The following is a 14,742-nucleotide window of genomic DNA, read 5'->3' as shown; positions in this document are numbered from 1 at the left end:
AGAATGTCATGATTTCCATCAGAAAACTGTTTTGCAGAGATCAGGAACAGCTGTTTCAAACTGAATTAGACTAAAACTGGAAACAAGCTGTCAAAACCCAAAAAATATATTTTATACATAAAAGAACGTATTTGATTCAGCTGTTTTATCATGGTGGTCAGCCAAAAGAGAAATAAAGTAACATTCTGAGATCCAGACATTGTCGCAAAGACTCTCTCATTTTAACACTCTTTATGTAGATTTATTCCTTTGAGCATTTGGAATAGGAAAAATGTCAAACAGCTCATATCACAGATTCTTGAATATTTTCAAACCATGGGCAGCTTAAAACAGTTTAAAGACACCTGAGGACTCTTGCTGCTCCAGTCCACATTCTCTGCATCTTCCTTAGCAGTAACAGGCTGGTGCAATAAGGAAAATATACTGAATTGATGTTGACATGAAAAGATTAAAATAATTCACTTTAACCCACCACTTGTGGGTAATAGCACATGCATCCAGCTCCTTTTTGTGCATGCTTGCAGATCCTGGGAGGCTTTTAGTGGGTATTTTCAATATTGATTTCCCCAGGAATTGCAGTTTCATATAATGAGAAGTAAATACATCTATTTTAGAATATATTGTAGAATGTCACATCAAGATACAACTCCTTTGTGTCTAATGGCCCATGCAGTACACAGAGCACCTTTAGTACTCTGCCACTACCAGTTACAGGAGCTTAGAGAATCCAGATACAACAACCAAATTAATCAAGGCTGCGCTGGTTTTGAATAGAACTATTTGTTCCAAAGCACAACTCTGAACATCAAAGACCTCTGTGATTTTATTACACGCTGTAAGATGTAGCCATTATACCCTACTTTCCAACCAAGTCTGAGGTAATCTTGAAAATACCCTTAGCATTTCAACATGGTCATTACTTCTCATAACGATGATTCATGCTAATTCCATCTAATAAGGATATTAGTTATTACTGCCAGCTTGTCAGTAGATGGGCTTTTGAAGAAGAGGTATCTGAGAACAAGCAAATCATGAGCATATAAAAAAAATGTACACCCCAAGAAATGCATTTTTAACTCACTAGAAGACCAGGCAAGTGTGCAACTGCAGCCATGTGCCATTTCTCCTCTCAGATTACTCACCCAGTCCAGATTTAGGCATTTTAACTTGAGGGCTTAAGTTTTCAGCACACTCAGTGCACCTCCAAAGCATGACTGAATGCTTCACACTAAGCCAAGAACTTCACAAAAGAGCACAACAAGATAACTGCTGCTCAGGATACAGAAACTTTTGATCTTTCTGTGAAAAGATCAAAAATGTGAAAGACTAGCACCTGGTAAAATCAATCAGCTTTCATTAAATCTTCTTTTATTAACTCAGAGGACATCTTTTTCCACATATACTGTAACTGAACAAGTGTCAGTAGTTAAAAGATTTTATTCATGTTTTTTGTTTCTTCTGCAAGAATCATTACATTCAGGCACTTAAAATTAGATTAAATGAACTGCTATAAATGCTTGGGCTAATCTTGTATCAGGAAAGGACATGATAACACATACTGATAAGTGTCTTTATTTCCAGAATTTCAGGATTTTACAGCTCTAGTAGATTTAAATGCTAGCTTATACCAAGAAAATATACCAGCAGCAAATGGAATTAGGAGTGAAGTAGCTCTGAGGGTAATGATCATATTCTGATCTCTATTTTCCTATCAATCCCCAAACCAGCCCAACCATGGCACCGCTCAGATTTCAGGAGAGCCAAGACATGGTTCTGGAACTACTCAAGAAGCCTGACAGCCAGGCACAGGGTTACACAGCCTACAGTTCTTATCCAATAATGGTCCTGATGTCATGATCTGTAATTTCTTATTCACGTTCTTCAACTGTCACAGAGCCACAAAACACCACCATTTGTCCAGGGCAGAATTATTCTTCCCTCTCAGGAAAATAAAAATCAGTCTGCATTGAACCCAAGAGGCAAGAGATTTTGAGGGTCACCACAGACCTTCTGGTTTACACACCTTCAACATCAGCAGCTCAGTATTAACTCCTGCTGAACAAAAATCTGCTGCCATATTTTTCCCAAATGCACATTGCCACGAAGCAGCAACCAGTGGTCAGAAATGCAGTTTTGATTACAGGCTTACACAGTTCCTTACACAGCCTAGTCTCAATTTTATTAGCTGTTAGGCCATCTCCATGTTTTGTTACCCAATTATCAACAGCATGAGATTAAGATACAACAGGGAAGAATTGAGCATTGTTTATATGCAATTCAAACAAATAAATCCACTGTGAATTGTCGGGGGGGGGGGGGAGGGGGCAACTTCAGTAACTTCAAAAGAGAACTCCAAAGAAGAACACAGATGAGTGCACTTCTGCATTAGAAAACCAAATAGCAGTCACAATAAAAGACCTGACAACAACAAAAGTAGAGAGCAACAGGGTGACATCATTAAATTTTCCATTTTATTTGATTTCCTCTAGCAGCTACAAAAAATCTTTTCCATACAAAGAATATCTGCGGGATGCTTATCACCTGCATCAGTTATTTTATATTAGTGTTCATATTCTTTGAATGCCCTTCATATGAAGGTCACTGAATGCTTTACAAACATCTTTAATTTGCCTCAAAGAAAGCAAGACAGGACACTGAGTCTCTGAAAACACCCTTTGTGTTTTCATGGTAGCACTGTCCACGACACGGTCAGGCTTTATCACCAGCAGCAAGTCAGTCTGAGCCATGGAGAGCTGAGGCAGCAGGAGAACTGGAAATTCAAAGGAACGCTGGGTCTGAGGGTTTCTTGCAAGGCTGCTCTTGTTCTGCAGTCCTGCATATTCATCAATTAATCCCCAGACAGCATGGATTTCCAGTTACACTTTGTTATATTCCTCAGATTCTGAAAGTAAAGCTTCTTCTGCTGCTCTGATGGCTGTACTGGGAGTTACCCACAGGCCACATTTCTGTGCCTGGCTTAGCTGGATTCAAACTTAATACAAAGCAAGGCAGTTTTAATTTGGTTTGATGACCACACTACACAGCTTAGAAAGAGAGAGTGATCACTGACTTATAAATTACATATTTGAGCTGTGAATTGTATGAGGAGTTCTTGCAGAGGGAAAAAAGGAGTTAGGGGAGGAAGAACCAGGAGTGGGCAGAAGCATTTTGGTTAAAACAGAGCCACATCAATCATTTCCATCCTGAAATAGGCTAACAGCTAGGACATTAATACTTATCAAAGAAACAGGGGAAAAAACCCACTCATTAGCAAATAAAGGTGTTGCAAAGCATTAAATAATTCCCACCAGCTGACAAGGGAGCTGTGATTTATAATAGTGTGTTATTGATAGATCACTTCCCATAATTAGGAAAAGTGAGACTGGTACTGCTTACAGCATTATTTTGATCAGAGCCTTGAAAAATACTGTTGAATAACAACAAACACTAGGCATAACAATAGAAAAACACCCTAGCACTGCTCTCAGGCTGCTTCAGATTTGAAACAAAATACTCTAAAAAAAAATTCAGTGAGAAAGACAATTCTGTTTGGACACATATCACCTTACTTCACAACAGCATCATGGCGTGAATTATTACTATGATAACTCTGGGAAGATCACAGATATAAAACATTCAAACTATGTAGCAAAAATAAGTCAGAATCAAAGGCTAATTATTTCTCTTTTTTTTTAAGCAACAAGTTACTCCTCATAACTCTTCTCTTCCTGAAGTATCAGAGTAACCTCAGTCTACTAAAATGTCAAATAAATCCAACTAATTTCTCTACTAGCACAAGTCAGCATTTGTTGGAAATTCTCACCTGCCATGATAACTTTCCATAGTGCATAGGAAAAAAACCACAGGGAATCTTCATTTCCTTTCATTCAGATTATCAGGTGTCAAAAACACTTTTATAGCTTTAAGATAAAAATAAAATAGTTACAATAGCCCTGGCTTGGATTTTTGTCTGAAACCAACATAGGAATCAAAGGCAAAGTAAAGAGAGCCCAAGAGATGAAGATTCCAGGGATTCACAGCTGTGGAGGAAACATGCATCTTCCACAGAGAAGAGGGACATAAGTGATGTTATCCATCTCCAATGCCCCAGACACTGCTCTAGGCAGGACCTCTAGGGAAAACAAACCCTACCTAACAAGCAGCAGCTGGTAATTCTGCCTTTACTGTTGCTACTGTTATAACCTTCCCTGTTTTTCTTATGGTTTCCACTATTTTCCCCACCTCACTATATTCACTTTCTTTTTTAAACTACCATTGCAGAGCTCCGAGACCCTCAGAAAAATTTCATGCCCTACCTTTTTCCTTCTACAGTAAAGCACATGTAGACTATTGAAACTACATTTTGGTACAAGCACTTTCTTCCTCATCAAATCTTTTCCAGTGCTTTTCCCTCCCATCATTATAGTATCAATGATAATTTGCACACTACCTGAATTTGCCATCCCTGCCACTGCTAGTCACTAAAATCAACCCTGAAATAGTAAAAATCAGTATTCTCCAGGCAGACAAGTGAGCAGTAATTAATAACTGCAGCAGTTGGAAGCAGAGAGGTAACCACCTGTTTCCCAGCCATATTAAAAAAAACAAAAAGAAAAGGAAAACCAGAACATTAATGTAATTCTGAACAGCAAGGGCATTTCACCAGACATTTGCCCAAAATTACACAGAATTAAAAGCCCATAAAGGGCATTTTTCCAGACTTCCAGGCAAACAACATTAGTCACTGGCTATATTATACTTGGCATCTACAAAACATTTCTGTCCAAAGAACTCAACGCACTTGAGACACATATAGACTAGAAACTCTCCCAAGAAGTAGGTTAAGTAATATTATCCTATTTTATCTGCATGAAAAATGAGGCACAGAAAAAATTCATGCAGCCTGTTCAAGGTTACAACAATTAGTAAGAAAAGCAGGAATAGAATGCAAGTGGCCCAGCTCCTATTTTGTGTCCAGTGCACAAAACCCACCAGTCCACGTGCCATTCATTTCTCCAGTGACAGGAACATAAACTCCTGGGGCTGATCTGCACAGGAAAGGAGCCCACAGCTGGACCTTCCAGTGCAGCTCCCTCTGGGAACCTCTGGTTCTGCTCTTTACACAGCAGATTCCTCCAAAATCTGTGGATTTCCACATAACAGGATGTCACAATATTATAATGCTGCATTTCTGCAGAAAAAAAAGTCCTGAAAGGACAAAATTTTGGCCACCTGCCTGAAATTCCCAAGAAGTGCCAACACAATAATCCAGTTGCATTGTCCATGCTACTATAAAACTACAATAAATTCACAATGTTTGAGCACACCCAAAATTCAAAATTAATGTTCCTTGGAATGAACATATCCTTTTATAATCAAGTTGAAGTAACTTTTTTTCCTGTTCTGCAGTGCTTCTCTACTATCATGGTTAACATTTAATGTCATTTATTGTCATTAAACTCAATATTTGTGTCTAATCAATACTAAGCTACCAAGTGCAGCTGTAACAAGTCTGGTCTTTCTCTACGTGCTCTATTGATTTCTTTTTTTTTGGAGCCCTACAACAAACACAATTTATACAAATAATTTATCAGGAAACATATCAAAATAATTTAATAAACAAAACCTATCTATACCTTTTCTCTTCAGTCATGTGACAGAAAATCATTTTAACTCATTAATGGTAATCTTAACAGTTCGATTTTAAATTTATGTAAAAACAAGAGGAAGCCATGAAGCAACAAATTTAAATCCAAATATTTTTAGCCTATTTCCACATGCAGATCAACAGCAATTTGTTTTCATTTTGTATTTCCCAGCATATTACTTTCAAATAAATTTATGACAACTCCTGTCCACCTTTGTTCACTTGGAAAACTTGTAATGCACAGATATCATGAAGTTTATCCAAGCTGCCAAAAGCATCTTTTCACAGATAAGTAAATTAAATAGTTTGACATAAATCCTACTTCCCCAAAAAGTTACCAAGTCAGAAAAGTTGATTTTTTGCTTCCTGCTTGAAGCAGTAGAAAACAGCCTTCCCAAACACGTGGTTATCACGTTTTGTAAGCAGCATCTCATGAAGATAAAACAATACCACCACCCCTCACATACACCTACACACGGGTTCAAGGAGAGTTGGAATTGAAGTAAAGCACATGGATAAATCCAACTCTGAAAACAGCAGGGAGTACAACACTGCATTTCAGTGAAGTTAAAAATCAAGAAGAAAATTTAAAATAACATCACCTGTTCCAAGACTACAATTGCTCTCAATTTTCCCCACTTCTACCACTGCTAATAATATTATTTAAAGTCTGAACACAGACCCTTTACTGCAAAGGAAGGGGGAGAAGGAAAGATGACTTGCAGAAGACTATTTTTACTTGGGCAAGTGCACTCTGCTGATGCTGCTGTCACTCAGCAATGCAGGGGAGACTGAGTTTGCTGCTCTCCAACAAACACAGCATTCCTTCACTGGTTGAAAGTAATTCTGGAGTGTTGGTTTGGGAGTTGATCCATTCTGCACACACCCTGCACCTGAACAAACAAGCAAAAAACCTCTACAGTGATTAAAGCTCAAGTGTGGGGCATGAACTACCTAACAGCATCCCAGCAAGAGAGGGGAAACCTGCCCAAAAAAACATTTTCCTTGCTCAGTGGACATAAAATACACTATTTTCTGTTCCACTGGAGCCAATGGAAACACCTTAACAGGCACTGCCTCGGGCACCCACAGGGCGAGGGCATGGAACACTTTGCCAAGGACAAAGGATGAGCAAGTACACACTGCAGGCCATAAATAACCTCCCTGAAGCTGCAGATGGAAACCCAAAATTTATACCACTCAAAGAATGAGCTGACACTCCTGGACTCCAAAAACCTGCACCTACTCTGACCACCAGCATTACTGTAGCTGGATCAAGTGACCACACCACCACAAGCTTTATTAAACACTTTATGTGTGGGGAAGAATGGCACTGGTTTAATCACAGCACCAACAAGTAATTTTTCCCCCACAAAACCTCTCTGTCATCCAGTATTGAGAACAAATATTGAGAAACACGCAGTTGCTTAGTAAAGGATGCTGATATTCATCAGTTGGTGGTCTCATCTCCTGCAGAAAACAAGCAGCACTGGGAGCAGGGAAGGATGGCACAAGGGCACCTGGCATAGAACTGTCCTGAAGAGCAAGAGAAGAGAGTTCTTACAGTTTCTTCCACAAATCTGAGGTGACATCTCTTTTTTAAAAAAAAAAAAAAGTCAAAACTTAATCAGTATTTCGGTCTAGAAAGTGACTTTCAAAAATTCCTTTAATCTAAATTTAGCTGATGCCTTCTGCTCTGTGGTGATTTCCCTTGAATTCCAAGATAATGCAAGAAGCAGGTACCTGGTAATGAGGGGTAAGGCAGAGCCTCTGCAGACCCAGTCCTGAGTGTTCCAGGCAGTATCAGGCCACACACACACACAAACCAGGAGCCCTCCTGACTGCTACTGTCATCTCAGATTTCAGCTGCTCAGACACAGCAGTGTATTATTACAAAAAAAAAAATCAACTGCCAAGATGTACATAACTACTAAACCCAGAATTCAAGTACAATGACTCAACAGAGACAGTCCATGAGAAAAAAAACCTACTGCTATCTACAAACTTCCTATCTTACCCATAATACTCTCCCTGCATTAACTTTGCAGAATGATAGCTCATTTTTACCTTATCTAATATTGTATCTTCAGTATTACATTAGAGAGTACATATGGATCCTTCTGGGAAACAGCACTTGAATTGTAATAAAGATAACCTCCTTTCTTAAATAAAATTGAAGAGGAGGGGAAAAAATTTTTTCCAGTAGACCTAAATATTGCTCCATGGCTACTACACATCTCCATGCACTCCACAGGAAGCAAAGTAATTCACTTCCATGATTTCTACTGATACATAAAAATAAGCTAAAGCAAAGAAGAAAAGCCACTTAGCTGTTGCTTGCAATACAATAAACTTAAACTTCCTGTGTTTTTCAGCTATGGCTTGGTGAGGGCTGTTAAACACCTGAAAAAGGAAAGTTCCTTTACAGCTGTGTGTGTATGCAATTAATGCATTTGACAAGCTGTTGTGTTCCCAAACAGCTGCTTCCATTACATGGACAACTTTACCATCTGCAAAACCATTGGATAAACTACAGTAAGTAAATATCAGGAGAGCAGGTGCTTATAAATAACAAGCGCTGCCAAGATAACACACTTCTGTAAGGGAAGTTTTCGTTCTTCCCACTGGACTTTTTCTTACTCCTGAAGCAGGTAAATTTAAAATCAGAAATGGAGGAACCAGTGCTGTGACTCACAGGAGCAATAAAAAAAGGTTCAGGGCAAGTATCTGTGAAATCACAATTAAATGAAACTCATCTCTACTGCACTCAGCCAAAGGGGTCAGTAAATTTGCACCTGAAAGTGGGTCTTCTCCAAATACATAACCAAGCACAGGTACAAGTATTAATTATGGAAAACAAAACAAGCTGATAAGTGTCAGGTTAGTCTAATCTCCTATGTCAACACTCACATCTTAAACACAGTATTTTTCATTTATGTCTCTATGATCTTCACTCCATTTCACACACAGCACTGCTACTCAACCTGAAAACTTGTCCATGCATCCAAGACCAGAATGAAATCAGGCATTTGCTGGTCCCAACATCAAAACAAAGCTGCAAATAGAAAGAAACAACTATTCTAACATCTACTATCTCATGAACCACAGGACAGTGCTTTGATATACCAAATACTAATTTGCTTCTCATAGATAGCCCAGTTATTACCAACCTTACTTATTACTGTCCTAAAAGTGACTTCTAACAGTCTCCTAAGGTCTCAAAAATAAGCAGAATGCATTGAAACATGCAACAGTCTGTGCACTCATTTTCCTTGTATTTCGTGAATGTTCTTTTGGAATGGCACCACAGCCCCAGAAGTCTCCTCCCCTGGCAGCCATGGGGCTGCTCATGCCATCAGTAATGCATGAACAATCAAAGGCAGAGGAAAATGCCCTTATCTCAGCTCATCAAAAATACAAGAAAGCAAGCCACAAAGGGGTCACAAATTAAAAATTAAATGCAGGCAGACCTAAAGTGTATTGACAGACCATCACTTCTAAACCATCCCCGAGAAGCAGCTGGAAACAAGAGACACATAAGAATAGAAAGCGGCCAGAAGAAGTAATGAAATAACTCTTACTCAAGAAGCATATTTAGCAATGAAGAATTAAGCAGGAACAGAAGGTTCTGTGCTGGTAAATCCAGCAGCTCACACCCTCACACAGGCAGCACATCTTCTGCAACTTAGCCAGTGCTTTTTTTTAAATCTCTGTTGTCTCTAACTTCTGTTTTACAGCTAAAATAAAAGGTACTGTTTTTCTCCTGCAACATTTCACTGTGTATATGAGTGCACAGGATAATAAAACTTCCAGCTTTCTGACATCAGAATCCAGGATTACAAAAAATTGCTCTTCAAAGCTCCGTAACACTCTTAAGTTAATAAAAAACTACATTAGAATAGCTCTGTCAAAGCTATTTCATCACTGCCTGAGTTTACTCTGATAATGACCTAAAGAAGTAATTAAATCCCTGAAGGTTTAACTGCCTTACAAGTTTAGACGTCTTCCTACTTTTACTTTTGCTGAAAGTAGCAAATTAATTATTTTTTCTTCAGTGCCAATAATCTGCTGCTAACAGCAAGGAACACAAGCAAACAAGAAATATTTTCTCAATTACTAAATCTCCATTTAAAAATCTTTCCTGTTCCCCATTTTCCAATCATACCAAATTTCTCTCAATGCCAAATTCTGCTGATTTTAGAAAACATTAATACATATTTGTATTTTGACACATTACTGTATTAATATTATTGTGGTATTCATACAATTATTGCAGTATCCTATCTTAAATCTGTAGAATGGTTGGCTCAATGTGTAACAAGAATTTGCCTACAAAGTATTTGTGAACTCTCAAAGTCTTTTTGGCTCGTGTACCATAATAAATAATTTAAAGTGGATCTATTTCTTTTAATGCTCTAAATATTTTCAGATTTACTATTCCTGCTTACTCCTGCTGCCTTGCATAAGGGTATTAAAAGCTACAACTCCAGACACACTCACTACTAATAATTATTGTAACAGAAATTAATCCATCTTTTATATTTCTTAACAGCTTACAGTATTTCAAACATAATTTTAAGAAAACTTTTAAATACTTATTCATTTTAATATTTCTATAAAAATTAATAGGCATGCTCAAAAAAATCAGGATGGGAACAGGCAACCTGAAACGTAACAATGCTCAGAGGCCAACAATAATTGCAATGCCATGTTTTCTAATTTAAGAAAATTAGGTGAGGAAAGGAGTGGTTTTGACCAACAAGTAGATTGTTCAGAGGAGAAAAGGAAACATACCTATCCAAATCCTACATATATTCAACATACAGGTTTATGAAACTGAATTATGTAGCTGAGAAAGAAGTTTCTTTCAGCAAAAACTATTTTTTTTAATGTAAAAGACTGCATTAATATTATCTGCCTTTTTCTTTTACACTATTTAAAATTCAATGCCATATATATGGCATGCAAACAGGAGGAATGTCAAAGCTGCTGAATACAAAGTCGCTTTTGAGACCACGGGCAGAAAATGGTGGGGAAAAGCTTCAAGATTCCTGATGATGACAACTTCCCTATAGCACTCTTTCCTAGAAATAGTTTGGAGGTGACATAAGCTGTTGATTCTCTGTTCTAATATCCCACTACAGTGTTTACTGCCAGATGCAAGGACATAACATACTTTTAATTTATACCTACGTAAGATGCTAAATGTGAAAATGCTTGGGAGTTAATACCCCCTTTGAGATCAAGGGCACGCCTTGGAATCGCAGAAAAGTCTCCTCTTAATTAAAACATCATTTTATCCTTGAAAGTACATTTAGGTACATATTACACTCCTCAATTCTAAAAAAAGCCAGCCCTTCTGACAGCCCCAAACACTCAGAAGTCTGCTGTACCACTAATCCAACATGCAATGGGAATACACAATCAAATCACACAGATGTATTTTGTTACCTTGTTTGACCACTTGTAGGCCTGAAGAAGCTGGCTGTAAAGGGGGGTTTTGTCCTGCACAGGGTCGAGGCTCAGGAGCCCACTGTTGTGCAGGGGGTGGTTCTCTGAGGGCTTCCCAACGAGGTTGCTCAGACGCTCCAGTTCACTGGAAGAAAGCAGAAGGGCATTTTTTAAAGTCAGATCTGGGAATCGCAGACATACAATCCTCCAGGGACAGCAGCATGCACCAATTCTATTTTAGTAGCTAAATGAGTTTTAAATATGCCCCAAATTTGATTTAAAACACAATCACTCTTATTACCCAAACAATTTGAAGCAGTCTGTTGGTTGTTAAGCTCAGCTCTTCTTAGGAGAGAAAGTACAAGTCAAGAGTCTTTGAAAACAACCTGGAAAGAGTCAGACTATGGCAGGTCCTGTTCACAACCCAGGGCACCTCCTGAGCAAAGCAGCCCCTCAGAAACCACAAAATTCTGACTTTAGCATTGCCTGCAATACTAGAAGTAATTTTTTAACCACCAAGCAGGCAGATGTCTCATCATTTCATTAGAGAACTCCAAATTAACGTTGTCTTCATACAAATACACACAAGAACTGGCATTAGTCCTAAGCCTAGAGACAATCCTGCAAAGGCTGTCATTACTCTAATCAAGTATCTGCCTTCCAAGTTCTCAGGACAAGGAAGGATCTTCTGATTTCCATGAGGAATTTGTATATTTGTAATGTAAAATACTCAGCTGAAGCATAATAAGCACCATTTTCCCATGAAAAAATCCCTCACTGTGAAATGATCTATCATTGCTTCACATCTCATTTGTCAAACACATTTAATCATAACAAAAGTTAAGCAGTTTTTCAAACTTGCATTAATCAACTGTAGAAGAAAGACTGGCCACTTTGCACAGATATAAAAAGCAGTTTTTCAAGTGACATGACTAATCAAGTGCTTTTCCTTCTGACTGCCCAGTGCTACACCCTAGTCTGAACTTCAGAACTTCCACTAAATTAAATGCAGCACTCAGACTTTTCAAAAGGCAGCTTATGAAAATATCTGTGAAGAAAAATCCAAAGTATCTCAATTTACATTTAAGAAAGGTTACAAAAATAAAGTCCCAACAATCAGGGAACTGACAGTTAAAAGACTTCCGCACTTCACTACCACAAAATTAATCATCATTCTTTCAAGTTTCCTTGGCCTACATTCCTTCCAAGCCTCTGGTGCTGGGAACACTCACAAATCTGTCTAGTACTCCTTGACAAAAGAATACAATAAAATAAGTGTGACTAGGCATAATAACTGAGGATTTGCTGAACAGAGACAGCAGTCAATACTTTCACTACATCAAGTCCACTGGTAGCATTAACTTCAGTACACCTTGGAGTATTCCCTTGCTACTCGAACAGGCCAGTTCATGGAATACCCTGAGTTGGAAGGGATCCACAAGGATCCCAGTCCAACTCCTGAGTTATCTATTATTGTTTGGGAATGAGATTTTGGGGTTATACCTGATAACTCTTTAAAAGGCCACAGAGCAAGGCAAGAAGGATAACCAATGGAACAGCTCAGCTTCCACAGAGGGAACCATGAGGCCTCCTCAGCTTAAAAACTAAAAACCAAAGGGATACAACACCTACCCCTAGAGCTGGGTACAGCATCATTCATGAGAAGGGTTATCCACCACCTTTCCCAACAGAAGAGAAGTGGGTAACAAATTATATTACCATGATCACAACTAAAAATCAGCAAGGCCTTTTAATCAACAAGAAACAAAGTCTTGCACACAAGACCCTGAACCAGAAGATGCTCTGGGAAGGGGTGGTTAAGCACCTGTGGACACCTCCCTGGACAGTGCTGATGGCACCCAGGAGGATACAGCCAAACCCAGCAGCCCAGTGGTGGGACCAACATGGACCATCAGAGTCAGTTAGGCTGGAAAACACCTTTATTATCATCAAGTCCAAGGATACACCTCACATTGCTAAGTCCACCACTCAACCATGTCCCTAAGTGTACACTAAGTACTCAGTTCCTGTGTCTGCATAAAAAAAACTGCTGAATGAAACTGTGAGCCAGCCTCTCTTCTGCCCATAACTTCCCTCCACGTCTTCAGCCTCAGCAGCTTGTCCCTACTAAAAAAACCCCACACCTGCTGGTACTAAGCAACTACACTTAGCTGGGATAATTTTCCAGCCTGACAAGTTCTGGTAATAAAACGATCGTTCTTGAACCCCTTAGATGCTACTGAATAGTCTGCACCTAGGAAGTGTTTGAATTTTTAACAAAAAACTTCAAAATACACAGAAAAATCTCCCTGCAGCCAAACACAGCCAAACCTTGTCAATGCAATCCCACCGATTTAACGAGGTCCTTGGTGAAAACAAAACGAGAGCAAAAACCAAAACAAAAACTCATAAATATTATGAGCACGTTCAACCCTTTGGAGACTCTGGAGCGGAACACCACGAAGGGGTAACGCGCACGGTACTGGGGGGAATAAAATGGAGCGTTCTCGCATTTATACGCCTAAAACTTTTCCCTGGAGTGAAAACGGCCCCGCCGGGCGCTGAGAGGAGCCAGGACACCCCGGGACCCCCTCCCTGCCCACGGGGGGATCCCCCGCCGGGGCCGCTGCTCACCCCAGGTCGCGGCTGACGGAGTGCAGGCTCTCCTGGAAGGCGGCCACGAAGCCCTTCTCGCGGCCCTCCAGGGTCTCCTTATTGCGCATCCCATCCTTGAGGCAGTCGAAGACCCTGGTGACGCTGGAGCGCAGCGCCTGGATGGCGGCGATGGCCTGGGAAAACGCCTCCAGGTTCACGCCGGGGCTCAGCGCCCCGTCCGCCATCTTGGCCGGCGCGACCAGCCCCGCCGTGCCGCCGCGGTGCACGCTGGGAAATGTAGTCCGGGCGTGTGAGGGGGGGGAGGTTGTTGATCGCCGCGACGCGATTTTTAGAGACTTTTATCTGCTTTTCCTGGGCCACTTACGTCAACAATCACAGAGTCGGCAAGGTTGGAAGAGACCTGTAAAATCATGGGATTAGTTCAGTTGGATAGACCGTGGTACTAGTAACACCAGGGTTGTGGGTTCATGTGAGGGTCATTTACTTGAAAGTTGGACTTGATGATCCTTGTGTGTCCCTTTCAGCTCGGAATATTCTGTGAATCTGTAAATCATCAATTCTAACCATCCACCCAGCACTACTACTGTAACCCCTAAACCACATCACCCAGCACCAGATCCAGATGCCTGGAATCACAAAATTACAAAATCATAGAATCATAGAATGTCCTGAGTTGGAAGGGACCCAAGGAACATCAAGTCCAGCTCCTGGCCCTGCACAGACACCCCAACAACCCCACCCTGGGCATCCCTGAGAGCGTTGTCCAAATGCTCCTGGAGCTCTGGCAGCCTCGGGGCCGTGCCCATGTCCTGGGGAGCCTGGGCAGTGCCCAGCACCCTCTGGGGGGAGAATCTTTTCCTAAATCCAATCTAAACCTCCCCTGCCACAGCTCCATATCATTCCTTCAGGTCCTGTCACTGGTCACCAGAGAGAAGAGATGAGTGCCTGCACCTCCATTTCCCCTCTTGTGGAAGCTGCAGACCACAATGAGGTGTATATATATAGGGTTTATTCCCTCCCTTGGATGT

General features: G+C 40.2%; 1 protein-coding gene across 1 annotated transcript in view; it reads right to left on the bottom strand.

Annotated features, from left to right (window-relative positions):
- Positions 1 to 13,977, bottom strand: part of MED27 (mediator complex subunit 27) — an 84,205-nt gene extending 70,228 nt beyond the window's left edge. Inside the window, exons 1-2 of the mRNA XM_010397762.3 lie at positions 13,733 to 13,977; positions 11,099 to 11,243 (exon numbers count right to left, since the gene is read on the bottom strand). Of these exons, the coding sequence (XP_010396064.1) occupies positions 11,099 to 11,243; positions 13,733 to 13,938 (351 nt within the window). The 5' untranslated portion in view covers positions 13,939 to 13,977. The remainder of the gene's footprint in view (positions 1 to 11,098; positions 11,244 to 13,732) is intronic.
- Positions 13,978 to 14,742: the final 765 nt, after the last annotated feature.

This window comes from Corvus cornix, chromosome 17 (genome assembly GCF_000738735.6).
Source record: "Corvus cornix cornix isolate S_Up_H32 chromosome 17, ASM73873v5, whole genome shotgun sequence".
Classification (NCBI taxonomy): Eukaryota; Metazoa; Chordata; class Aves; order Passeriformes; family Corvidae; genus Corvus; species Corvus cornix.
Note: the sequence above shows the minus strand (reverse complement) of the source record. Positions and strands in the feature narration are given on the sequence as shown.